We start from the raw sequence: 12,500 nt of genomic DNA, 5'->3' as shown, positions 1-12,500 counted from the left end.
GGATGGAGGGAGGGGAATGGATGGAGGGGGACGGAGAGATGTAGGGAGGGGAATGGAGGGATGGAGGGAGGGAGGGGGATGGAGGGAGGGAATGGAGAGATGGAGGGAGGGGAATGGAGAGATGGAGGGAGGGGAATGGAGAGATGGAGGGAGGGGGATGGAGAGATAGAGGGAGGGGAATGGAGAGATGGAGGGAGGGGGACGGAGGGAGGGGAATGGAGGGAGGGGGACGGAGAGATGTAGGGAGGGGAATGGAGGGATGGAGGGAGGGAGGGGGATGGAGAGATGGAGGGAGGGAATGGAGAGATGGAGGGAGGGGAATGGAGGGATGGAGGGAGGGGAATGGAGAGATGGAGGGAGGGGGATGGAGAGATAGAGGGAGGGGAATGGAGAGATGGAGGGAGGGGGACGGAGGGAGGGGAATGGAGGGAGGGGGACGGAGAGATGTAGGGAGGGGAATGGAGGGATGGAGGGAGGGAGGGGGATGGAGAGATGGAGGGAGGGAATGGAGAGATGGAGGGAGGGGAATGGAGGGATGGAGGGAGGGGAATGGAGGGATGGAGGGAGGGAATGGAGAGATGGAGGGAGGGGAATGGAGAGATGGAGGGAGAGAATGGAGAGATGGAGGGAGGGAATGGAGAGATGGAGGGAGGGGGATGGAGAGATGGAGGGAGGGGGATGGAGAGATGGAGGGAGGGGGATGGAGAGATGGAGGGAGGGGAATGGAGAGAGGGAATGGAGAGATGGAGGGAGAGAATGGAGAGATGGAGGGAGGGGAATGGAGAGATGGAAGGAGGGAATGGAGAGATGGAGGGAGAGAATGGAGAGATGGAGGGAGGGGAATGGAGAGATGGAGGGAGGGGAATGGAGGGATGGAGGGAGGGGAATGGAGAGATGGAGGGAGGGGAATGGAGGGATGGAGGGAGGGGGATGGAGAGATGGAGGGAGGGGGATGGAGAGATGGAGGGAGGGGGATGGAGAGATGGAGGGAGGGGAATGGAGAGAGAGAATGGAGAGATGGAGGGAGAGAATGGAGAGATGGAGGGAGGGGAATGGAGAGATGGAAGGAGGGAATGGAGAGATGGAGGGAGAGAATGGAGAGATGGAGGGAGGGGAATGGAGAGATGGAGGGAGGGGAATGGAGGGATGGAGGGAGGGGAATGGAGAGATGGAGGGAGGGGAATGGAGGGATGGAGGGAGCGGAATGGAGGGAGGGAATGGAGAGATGGAGGGAGGGGAATGGAGAGATGGAGGGAGGGGAATGGAGAGATGGAGGGAGGGAATGGAGAGATGGAGGGAGGGGAATGGAGGGAGGGAATGGAGAGATGGAGGGAGAGAATGGAGAGATGGAGGTAGGGGAATGGAGAGATGGAGGGAGGGGAATGGAGGGATGGAGGGAGGGAATGGAGAGATGGCGGGAGGGGAATGGAGGGATGGAATGGAGAGATGGAGGGAGGGGGATGGAGAGATGGAGGGAGGGGCATGGAGAGATGGAGGGAGGGGAAGGGAGAGAGGGAGGGAGGGGAATGGAGGGATGGAGGGAGGGGAATGGAGAGCTGGAGGGAGGGGAATGGAGAGATGGAGGGAGGGGGATGGAGAGATGGAGGGAGGGGAATGGAGAGATGGAGGGAGGGGGATGGAGAGATGGAGGGAGGGGAATGGAGGGATGGAGGGAGGGGAATGGAGAGATGGAGGGAGGGGAATGGAGAGATGGAGGGAGGGGGATGGAGAGATGGAGGGAGGGGAATGGAGAGATGGAGGGAGGGGAATGGAGAGATGGAGGGAGGGGAATGGAGAGATGGAGGGAGGGGAATGGAGGGATGGAGGGAGGGAATGGAGAGATGGAGGGAAGGGAATGGAGGGAGGGAGGGAGGGGTTGGGTAGAGTGAGAAAACCAAACAGAAGGAGATCAACCATCATATTTTGCATTGGGTCAGAGACGGAGACAGAGAGGGGGACGTGGTGCCGGAAGGGAAGGGCGAGGGTTTGGGCGTGCCACGGTTCCACTTCACTTCACTCTCTGATTTAAATCATTTTATACGTCTTGTGTTCTGTGTGCATCTACCATGTCCTGCTGAGGAGACTGGCAGCCTGATTGGTCATGTAGATATGATGATTCCCCCCATATCCATGTTCTCTGTTCTCATGTGGTCATCTACCACCTCACTGGATGAGACAGAGTGATCTGACTGCATCACTGCTGATTACCCTGGGACTGGACTTCACAATATATAAACACAACCACTCAATAAAAACAGCATGTTGGGGGGGGGGGGGGTACTGTGTGTGTGTGTGTGTGTGTGTGTTTAGGGTTACTGTGTGTGTGTGTGTGTGTGTGTGTTTAGGGTTACTGTGTGTGTGTGTGTGTGTTTAGGGTTACTGTGTGTGTGTGTGTGTGTGTGTGTGTGTGTGTGTGTGTGTGTGTGTGTGTGTGTGTGTGTGTGTGTGTGTGTGTGTGTGTGTTTAGGGTTACTGTGTGTTTGGGGTTACTGTGTGTGTGTGTGTGTGTGTGTGTGTGTGTGTGTGTGTGTGTGTGTGTGTTTAGGGTTACTGTGTGTGTGTGTGTGTGTGTGTGTGTGTGTGTGTGTTTGGGGTTACTGTGTGTGTGTTTTGGGGTTACTGTGTGTGTGTGTGTGTGTGTGTGTGTGTGTGTGTGTGTGTGTGTGTGTGTGTGTGTGTGTGTGTGTGTGTGTGTGTGTGTGTGTGTGTGTGTGTGTGTGTGTCATTCCACATGAGGATATTTTCCTTTCCGTACTCCTCAGTGACACTTGTTACTCCATATGTGGGTTTTTATCTCTCTATCTCTCTGTCTCTCTCTCTCTCTCTCTCTCTCTCTGTCTCTCTCTCTCTCTGTCTCTCTCTCTCTCTCTGTCTCTCTGTCTCTCTGTCTCTCTCTCTCTCTCTGTATCTGTCTCTCTCTCTGTCTCTCTCTCTCTCTGTCTCTCTGTCTCTCTCTCTCTCTCTCTCTCTGTCTCTCTCTGTATCTCTCTCTCTCTCTCTCTCTGTCTCTCTCTCTATCCCTCTATCTCTCTGTCTCTCTCTCTCTCTCTGTCTCTCTCTCCGTCTCTCCTTACCTCCCCCTCCATCGCTTCCTCCTTCTCTCTGTTATTAGTTTTTCACACCCTCCTCTTCTCCTCTCCTTTAAAGATCTCTTTGAGGGTATTTTCTCTCTCCTCTCCTCTGCTCTCAGATCAGTTCCAGCTAAAGACAGTGTGAATATGCCGTAGTGGAACTCTCGCTGCGGGGCTCAAAGTTATATTCTACCGCTCTGAAAGAAAATCCAACTCTTCTCGTTCTTCTAACGTCCGTAATGGAATTCATACAGGAGTATTTGCCCTGTAACAGTCTGATAGGGATGTGATAACTCCTTCTGCTAGTGGAGTCGGCTTTGGGAGAGCCACCGAGCTCTATGCAGAGATTCTGTTTAGAGATGTGTGTGCAGTACAGTAGCACATTCTCTGTTCTTAAACTGCTGGGTTATAAGGTCTATACAGCCTGTACATGTTAGTGAGCACTATGAAAAGGGTATTGATGAATGGTATTGATGAAGGGGGTATTGATGAAGGGTATTGAAGTAGGGGGTATTGATGAAGGGTGTATTGATGAAGGGGGTATTGATGAAGGGTATTGATGAAGGGGGTATTGATGAAGGGTATTGATGAAGGGTATTGATGAAGGGTATTGATGAAGGGGGTATTGATGAAGGGTATTGATGAAGGGTATTGATGAAGGGTATGGATGAAGGGTATTGATGAAGGGGGTATTGATGAATGGGGTATTGATGAAGAGGGTATTGATGAAGGGTATTGATGAATGGGGTATTGATGAAGAGGGTATTGATTAAGGGTATTGATGAAGGGCATTGATGAAGGGGGTATTGATGAAGGGTATTGATGAAGGGTATTGATGAAGGGGGTATTGATGAATGGGGTATTGATGAAGAGGGTATTGATGAAGGGGGTATTGATGAAGGGTATGGATGAAGGGGGTATTGATAAAGGGTATTGATGAAGGGTATGGATGAAGGGTATTGATGAAGGGTATTGATGAAGGGGGTATTGATGAATGGGGTATTGATGAAGGGTATTGATGAAGGGGGTATTGATTAAGGGTATTGATGAAGGGTATTGATGAAGGGGGTATTGATGAAGGGTAGTGATGAAGGGTATTGATGAAGAGGGTATTGATGAAGGGGGTATTGATGAAGGGTATGGATGAAGGGTATTGATAAAGGGGGTATTGGTGAAGGGTATATTGATGAAGGGTATTGATGAAGGGTATTGATGAAGGGTATGGATGAAAGGGGTATTGATGAAGGGTATTGATGAAGGTAATTGATGAAGGGTAGTGATGAAGGGGGTATTGATGAAGGGGGTATTGATGAAGGGGGTATTAATGAAGGGGGTATTGATGAAGAGGGTATTGATGAAGGGGGTATTGATGAAGAAGGGTATTGATGAAGGGGGTATTGATGAAGGATATTGATGAAGTTGGTATTGATGAAGGGGGTATTGATGAAGATGGTATTGATGAAGGGTATTGATGAAGGGGGTATTGATGAAGAGGGTTTTGATGAAGGATTTTGATGAAAGGTATTGATGAAGGGGGTATTGATGAAGAAGGGTATTGATGAAGGGGGTATTGATGAAGGGTGTTGATGAAGGGGGTATTGATGAAGGGTGTTGATGAAGGGTATTGATGAAGGGGGTATTGATGAAGGGTATTGATGAAGGCTATTGATGAAGGCTATTGATGAAGGGTATTGCTGAAGGGGGTATTGATGAAGGGTATTGATGAAGGCTATCGATGAAGGGTATTGCTGAAGGCTAATGAAGGGTATTGATGAAGGGTATTGATGAAGAGGGTATTGATGAAGGGTGTTGAAGGGTATTGATGAAGGGTGTTGATGAAGGGTATTGATGAAGAGGGTATTGATGAAGGGTATTGATGAAGGGGGTATTGATGAAGGAGGTATTGATGAAGGGTATTGATGAAGGGTATTGATGAAGGGTGAGTATTAGATGCAGACTGTGTCCAATACAGTGACCCTTTCTCTTAACTTGTGTTCCTCCCATGCAGACACAGAACCATATGAATCTGCTTGATGTTGATAATACATGTATAATCATATTAAACTTTTCTTCTGTTGTCTCTCTACCAGACTCCATATGAAGCTGTAAACATTAGAATCTACTGTATGTTGATTAGAATGTTATTGCTACTCTGTTGTCTCTCTACCAGACTCCATATGAAGCTGTAAACATTAGAATCTACTGTATGTTGATTAGAATGTTATTGATACTCTGTTGTCTCTCTACCAGACTCCATATGAAGCTGTAAACATTAGAATCTACTGTATGTTGATTAGAATGTTATTACCTTTCTGTTGTCTCTCTACCAGACCCAGAACCGTATGAATCTACTGTATGTTGATTAGAATGTTATTACTACTCTGTTGTCTCTCTACCAGACTCCATATGAAGCTGTAAACATTAGAATCTACTGTATGTTGATTAGAATGTTATTGCTACTCTGTTGTCTCTCTACCAGACCCAGAACCGTATGAATCTACTGTATGTTGATTAGAATGTTATTACTACTCTGTTGTCTCTCTACCAGACTCCATATGAAGCTGTAAACATTAGCTGTAAACATTAGAATCTACTGTATGTTGATTAGAATGTTATTGCTACTCTGTTGTCTCTCTACCAGACTCCATATGAAGCTGTAAACATTAGCTGTAAACATTAGAATCTACTGTATGTTGATTAGAATGTTATTGCTACTCTGTTGTCTATCTACCAGACCCAGAACCGTATGAATCTACTGTATGTTGATTAGAATGTTATTACTACTCTGTTGTCTCTCTACCAGACCCAGAACCGTATGAAGCTGATGGCTGACAACTACGAGGCTGAGCATCTGAAGGCCTCCTCACGTTCTGAGCAGACCAATCACAAACCCTCCCCAGACCAGGTAAGAACACATGCAATGTATGTAAATTAAATGTTAATATATGCAGTCTTCTAAGGAGAAAGGGCCTATTGGTCCCTGGAATATCTGTTTCCTGTTGAGAAAGACTGCTGTAGCGATGCCAGTTCAAATCCTGCATTCAGAATTCACCCTTTCTCACAATCCCTCCAGCTGGTCAACAGGGTCGGTTTATAAAGTCTGGTTTCTGGACGCTGTTCCAAGTGAAACTACAAACCTGTGAGACTGGTAGAGTAGAATGTGACTTTATACTGTATAGTACTGTTACAGTAAGTCATTATAGTCCAGGGTGTTACAGTAAGTCATTATAGTCCAGGGTGTTACAGTAAGTCATTATAGTCCAGGGTGTTACAGTAAGTCAGTATAGTCCAGGGTGTTAAAGTAAGTCATTATAGTCCAGTGTGTTACAGTAAGTCATTATAGTCCAGGGTGTTACAGTAAGTCATTATAGTCCAGTGTGTTACATTAAGTCATTATAGTCCAGTGTGTTACAGTAAGTCATTATAGTCCAGGGTGTTACAGTAAGTCATTATAGTCCAGGGTGTTACAGTAAGTCAGTATAGTCCAGGGTGTTACAGTAAGTCATTATAGTCCAGGGTGTTACAGTAAGTCATTATAGTCCAGGGTGTTACAGTAAGTCAATATAGTCCAGTGTGTTACAGTAAGTCATTATAGTCCAGTGTGTTAAAGTAAGTCATTATAGTCCAGGGTGTTACAGTAAGTCAATATAGTCCAGTGTGTTACAGTAAGTCATTATAGTCCAGTGTGTTAAAGTAAGTCATTATAGTCCAGGGTGTTACAGTAAGTCAGTATAGTCCAGTGTGTTACAGTAAGTCATTATAGTCCAGTGTGTTACAGTAAGTCATTATAGTCCAGGGTGTTACAGTAAGTCATTATAGTCCAGTGTGTTACAGTAAGTCATTATAGTCCAGGGTGTTACAGTAAGTCATTATAGTCCAGGGTGTTACAGTAAGTCATTATAGTCCAGGGTGTTACAGTAAGTCCATAGTCTGGTCAAATGTAGTGCACTGTGCCATTTGGCCCACAGAAATGATCCATCCTTCCCATATTGAGTCATCTACTAGTCCTGTCATCTGATCTCCCCATACTGAGTAATCTACTAGTCCTGTCATCTGATCTCCCCATACTGAGTCATCTACTAGTCCTGTCATCTGATCTCCCCATACTGAGTCATCTACTAGTCCTGTCATCTGATCTCCCCATACTGAGTCCTCTACTAGTCCTGTCATCTGATCTCCCCATACTGAGTCATCTACTAGTCCTGTCATCTGATCTCCCCATACTGAGTCCTCTACTAGTCCTGTCATCTGATCTCCCCATACTGAGTCATCTACTAGTCCTGTCATCTGATCTCCCCATACTGAGTCCTCTACTAGTCCTGTCATCTGATCTCCCCATACTGAGTCATCTACTAGTCCTGTCATCTGATCTCCCCATACTGAGTCATCTACTAGTCCTGTCATCTGATCTCCCCATACTGAGTCATCTACTAGTCCTGTCATCTGATCTCCCCATACTGAGTCATCTACTAGTCCTGTCATCTGATCTCCCCATACTGAGTCATCTACTAGTCCTGTCATCTGATCTCCCCATACTGAGTCATCTACTAGTCCTGTCATCTGATCTCCCCATACTGAGTCATCTACTAGTCCTGTCATCTGATCTCCCCATACTGAGTCATCTACTAGTCCTGTCATCTGATCTCCCCATACTGAGTCATCTACTAGTCCTGTCATCTGATCTCCCCATACTGAGTCATCTACTAGTCCTGTCATCTGATCTCCCCATACTGAGTCATCTACTAGTCCTGTCATCTGATCTCCCCATACTGAGTCATCTACTAATCCTGTCATCTGATCTCCCCATACTGAGTCATCTACTAGTCCTGTCATCTGATCTCCCCATACTGAGTCATCTACTAGTCCTGTCATCTGATCTCCCCATACTGAGTCATCTACTAATCCTGCCATATGATCTCCCCATACTGAGTCATATACTAGTCATGTCATCTGATCTGCCCATACTGAGTCATCTACTAGTCCTGTCATCTGATCTCCCCATACTGAGTCATCTACTAGTCCTGCCATCTGATCTCCCCATACTGAGTCGTCAACTGAGTCCACTTTTGTCTTCCACTCGTCCTCTGTTTTATGTCCTCCTTTACACTTTTCTCTCTTTCCCCCCCTCCCTCCCTCCCTCCCCCTCCCTCTCTCCCTCCCTCCCTCTCCCCACTCCCTCCCTCCCTCTCCCCCCCTCCCTCTCCCCACTCTCTCCCTCTCCCCCCTCCCTCTCCCCACTCCCTCCCTCCCTCCCTCTCCCCCCCTCCCTCCCCCCTCCCTCCCTCCCTCCCTCTCCCCCCTCCCTCTCCCCACCCCCTACCCCCTCCCTCCCTCTCTCCCCCCTCCATCCCTCCCTCCCTCCCTCCCTGTCTCCCCCCTCCCTCCCTCCATCCCCCCTCCCTCCCTCCCCCCTCCCTCTCCCCACTCCCTCCCTCCCTCCCTCTCAGTCTGTAATGTTTAATGTATCCCTAAAGGCTCTGTCCTGGTTTACAAGGCAAAGTCATTACAGCCAAGCATAAACAACAGGAAATTACATCTTTCACATTCAATAAACCACAGCACCCTCAGCTGTAAGCTCTCCTATTATTTCATATTAGGCACCAAAACGCATTTAGGCGCACAAAGGCCCTGACACACAGGCAGCATAGCAGACACACACACACACACACACAGTACACATGAGAAGAATGTATACACACACACACACACCACATTAGGCCCCAATCCCAGTCCAGTTCTCCATGCTTAGTGTACAGCCTTCCAGGATTTGATTGGCTTTGTCCGTCCATTGTTTTCCCAATGCTCAATCATGTATAGCCTGAAGCCTTCATGATGGACCTATAGCCTTCCAATGAGCCTTACAGCACAGTGCAATGTTACTGTACCATACTGTATTGTCCTGCTTAACAGACAGGCCAGGGAGAGACGGAGAGACATGGAGGGAAGGAGACACAGATCTCTCTAGCAGTCAGTCTACATAAGGAGAAGGAGAGACAGATCTCTCTAGCAGTCAGTCTACATAAGGAGGAGGAGAGACAGATCTCCCCAGCAGTCAGTCTACATAAGGAGAAGGAGAGACAGATCTCCCCAGTAGTCAGTCTACATAAGGAGAAGGAGAGACAGATATCCCCAGCAGTCAGTCTACATAAGGAGAAGGAGAGACAGATCTCCCCAGCAGTCAGTCTACATAAGGAGAAGGAGAGACAGATCTCCCCAGCAGTCAGTCTACATAAGGAGAAGGAGAGACAGATCTCCCCAGCAGTCAGTCTACATAAGGAGAAGGAGAGACAGATCTCCCCAGCAGTCAGTCTACATAAGGAGAAGGAGAGACAGATCTCCCCAGCAGTCAGTCTACATAAGGAGAAGGAGAGACATATCTCCCCAGCAGTCAGTCTACATAAGGAGAAGGAGAGACAGATCTCCCCAGCAGTCAGTCTACATAAGGAGAAGGAGAGACAGATCTCCCCAGTAGTCAGTCTACATAAGGAGAAGGAGAGACAGATCTCCCCAGTAGTCAGTCTACATAAGGAGGAGGAGAGACAGATCTCCCCAGCAGTCAGTCTACATAAGGAGAAGGAGAGACAGATCTCCCCCAGCATTCAGTCTACATAAGGAGAAGGAGAGATAGATCTTTCCCCCAGCAGTCAGTCTACATAAGGAGGAGGAGAGACAGATCTCCCCAGAAGTCAGTCTATATAAGGAGAAGGAGAGACAGATCTCCCCCAGCAGTCAGTCTACATAAGGAGAAGGAGAGACAGATCTCCCCAGCAGTCAGTCTACATAAGGAGGAGAGACAGATCTCCTCAGCAGTCAGTCGACATAAGGAGGAGGAGAGACAGATCTCCCCAGCAGTCAGTCTACATAAGGAGAAGGAGAGACAGATATCCCCCAGCAGTCAGTCTACATAAGGAGAAGGAGAGACAGATATCCCCAGCAGTCAGTCTACATAAGGAGAAGGAGAGACAGATATCCCCAGCAGTCAGTCTACATAAGGAGAAGGAGAGACAGATCTCCCCCAGCAGTCAGTCTACATAAGGAGAAGGAGAGACAGATATCCCCAGCAGTCAGTCTACATAAGGAGAAGGAGAGACAGATATCCCCAGCAGTCAGTCTACATAAGGAGAAGGAAAGACAGATCTCCCCCAGCAGTCAGTCCACATAAGGAGAATGAGAGACAGATCTCCCCAGCAGTCAGTCTACATAAGGAGGAGAGACAGATCTCCCCAGCAGTCAGTCAACATAAGGAGGAGGAGAGACAGATCTCCCCAGCAGTCAGTCTACATAAGGAGAAGGAGAGACAGATACGTATCCCCAGCAGTCAGCCTACATAAGGAGAAGGAGAGACAGATCTCCCCAGCAGTCAGCCTACATAAGGAGAAGGAGAGACAGATATCCCCAGCAGTCAGCCTACATAAGGAGGAGGAGAGACAGATCTCCCCCAGCAGTCAGTCTACATAAGGAGGAGGAGAAACAGATATCCCCAGCAGTCAGTCTACATAAGGAGGAGAGACAGATCTTCCCAGCAGTCAGTCGACATAAGGAGGAGGAGAGACAGATCTCCCCAGCAGTCAGTCTACATAAGGAGAAGGAGAGACAGATACGTATCCCCAGCAGTCAGTCTACATAAGGAGAAGGAGAGACAGATCTCCCCAGCAGTCAGTCTACATAAGGAGGAGAGACAGATCTCCCCAGCAGTCAGTCGACATGAGGAGGAGGAGAGACAGTTCTCCCCAGCAGTCAGTCTATATAAGGAGAAGGAGAGACAGATACGTATCCCCAGCAGTCAGTCTACATAAGGAGAAGGAGAGACAGATCTCCCCAGCAGTCAGCCTACATAAGTAGGAGGAGAGACAGATCTCCCCCAGCAGTCAGTCTACATAAGGAGGAGGAGAGACAGATCTCCCCAGCAGTCAGTCTACATAAGGAGGAGAGACAGATCTCCCCAGCAGTCAGTCGACATAAGGAGGAGGAGAGACAGATCTCCCCAGCAGTCAGTCTACATAAGGAGAAGGAGAGACAGATACGTATCCCCAGCAGTCAGTCTACATAAGGAAAAGGAGAGACAGATCTCCCCAGCAGTCAGTCTACATAAGGAGGAGAGACAGATCTCCCCAGCAGTCAGTCGACATAAGGAGGAGGAGAGACAGTTCTCCCCAGCAGTCAGTCTACATAAGGAGAAGGAGAGACAGATACGTATCCCCAGCAGTCAGTCTACATAAGGAGAAGGAGAGACAGATCTCCCCCAGCAGTCAGTCTACATAAGGAGAAGGAGAGACAGATATCCCCAGCATTCAGCCTACATAAGCCAGTCCTGGTTTATTGCTCAAATTCCCCCTCTACATCATTTTAACATGGCGTCTTAACTTCTTCACCAGTACATACAGTACAGTATGTATGAGCAATCCTGTCCACCAAGGAGTCCCTTCCATACCCCCAGGCCTCTGGCCCCAGAGGCCCCCAGAACAGAGAGTTATTCAGTATGACACCTCACTCTAAAGGCTCCAGAACCGGAATGGCCCGGAACAAGACGACATGGAACAGGGAGAGAGTTAGAGTTGATGAAGGAGGGATGAGGGAGTGAGAGAGAGGGGAGGGGGGGGGGTGACACAGTGTGAGATAATGTGTGTGAGACAGTGTATGGGGACTGCTTTCTGTCACAAAGTCAACCTGGAAAATATAGTCGGTGAGAAAGAATGTCTGTTCGGTAAATATTCACACACACACACACACACACACGAGTTTGTGTGTGGCCGTCAACCTGACACACACACACGCACACACACACACACACACACATTCCGTTAATCACAGAAACCCCCATCCCATTCGCTCATCTCTAGTTGCCAAGAAAACACTTAGTGTCGCCTCGTCTCTCTCTGATCTGGGGACAATTCCCTGTCATTATTCACAGACGGACAGTCCAATCAAAACAGGAACAACGGCAAGCATCACATCTCTCCACTATGTCATTCTTCCAGTCTGCCATTCCCCTTCACTCATTCTGTTAGCATAGGGAGGCCTAAAACCACACGATACTGCACAGACAGACTGAGAGAGTGTGTTCTTCATCCTGGAGTCCTTCTAGTCGGAACACCCTTTATCCACCTCTCTGATGAAGTCTAAATAAAGTTACAGCCGTCATTAGTCTCTCTCCTTCTCACTCCCTCCCTGATTTATTTCTCTGTTTTTGTTTCTAGCTAGTTGTTACTGTAGCTGTTGTTGTCGTGTTTTTAGCTAGTTGCTACTGTAGCTGTTGTCGTCATGTTTCTAGCTAGTTGCTACTGTAGCTGTTGTTGTCGTATTTCTAGCTAGTTGCTACTGTAGCTGTTGTTGTCGTGTTTCTAGCTAGTTGTTACTGTAGCTGTTGTTGTCGTATTTCTAGCTAGTTGCTACTGTAGCTGTTGTTGTCGTGTTTCTAGCTAGTTGCTA

At 48.0% G+C, this 12,500-nt stretch overlaps 1 protein-coding gene across 1 annotated transcript in view; it reads left to right on the top strand.

The window, feature by feature from the left end:
• The window catches only part of LOC139404701 (ELKS/Rab6-interacting/CAST family member 1-like), a gene marked incomplete at its 5' end in the record, with an annotated part of 109,962 nt that overhangs the window by 50,547 nt on the left and 46,915 nt on the right, over positions 1-12,500 (top strand). The window contains one exon of the mRNA XM_071147315.1: positions 5,875-5,976. Coding sequence (XP_071003416.1) covers positions 5,875-5,976 — 102 coding nt within the window. The remainder of the gene's footprint in view (positions 1-5,874; positions 5,977-12,500) is intronic.

The sequence above is a fragment of the Oncorhynchus clarkii genome, unplaced genomic scaffold (assembly GCF_045791955.1).
Source record: "Oncorhynchus clarkii lewisi isolate Uvic-CL-2024 unplaced genomic scaffold, UVic_Ocla_1.0 unplaced_contig_1587_pilon_pilon, whole genome shotgun sequence".
In the NCBI taxonomy this organism is placed as follows: Eukaryota; Metazoa; Chordata; class Actinopteri; order Salmoniformes; family Salmonidae; genus Oncorhynchus; species Oncorhynchus clarkii.
This window is presented reverse-complemented; position numbering and strand designations above follow the sequence as displayed.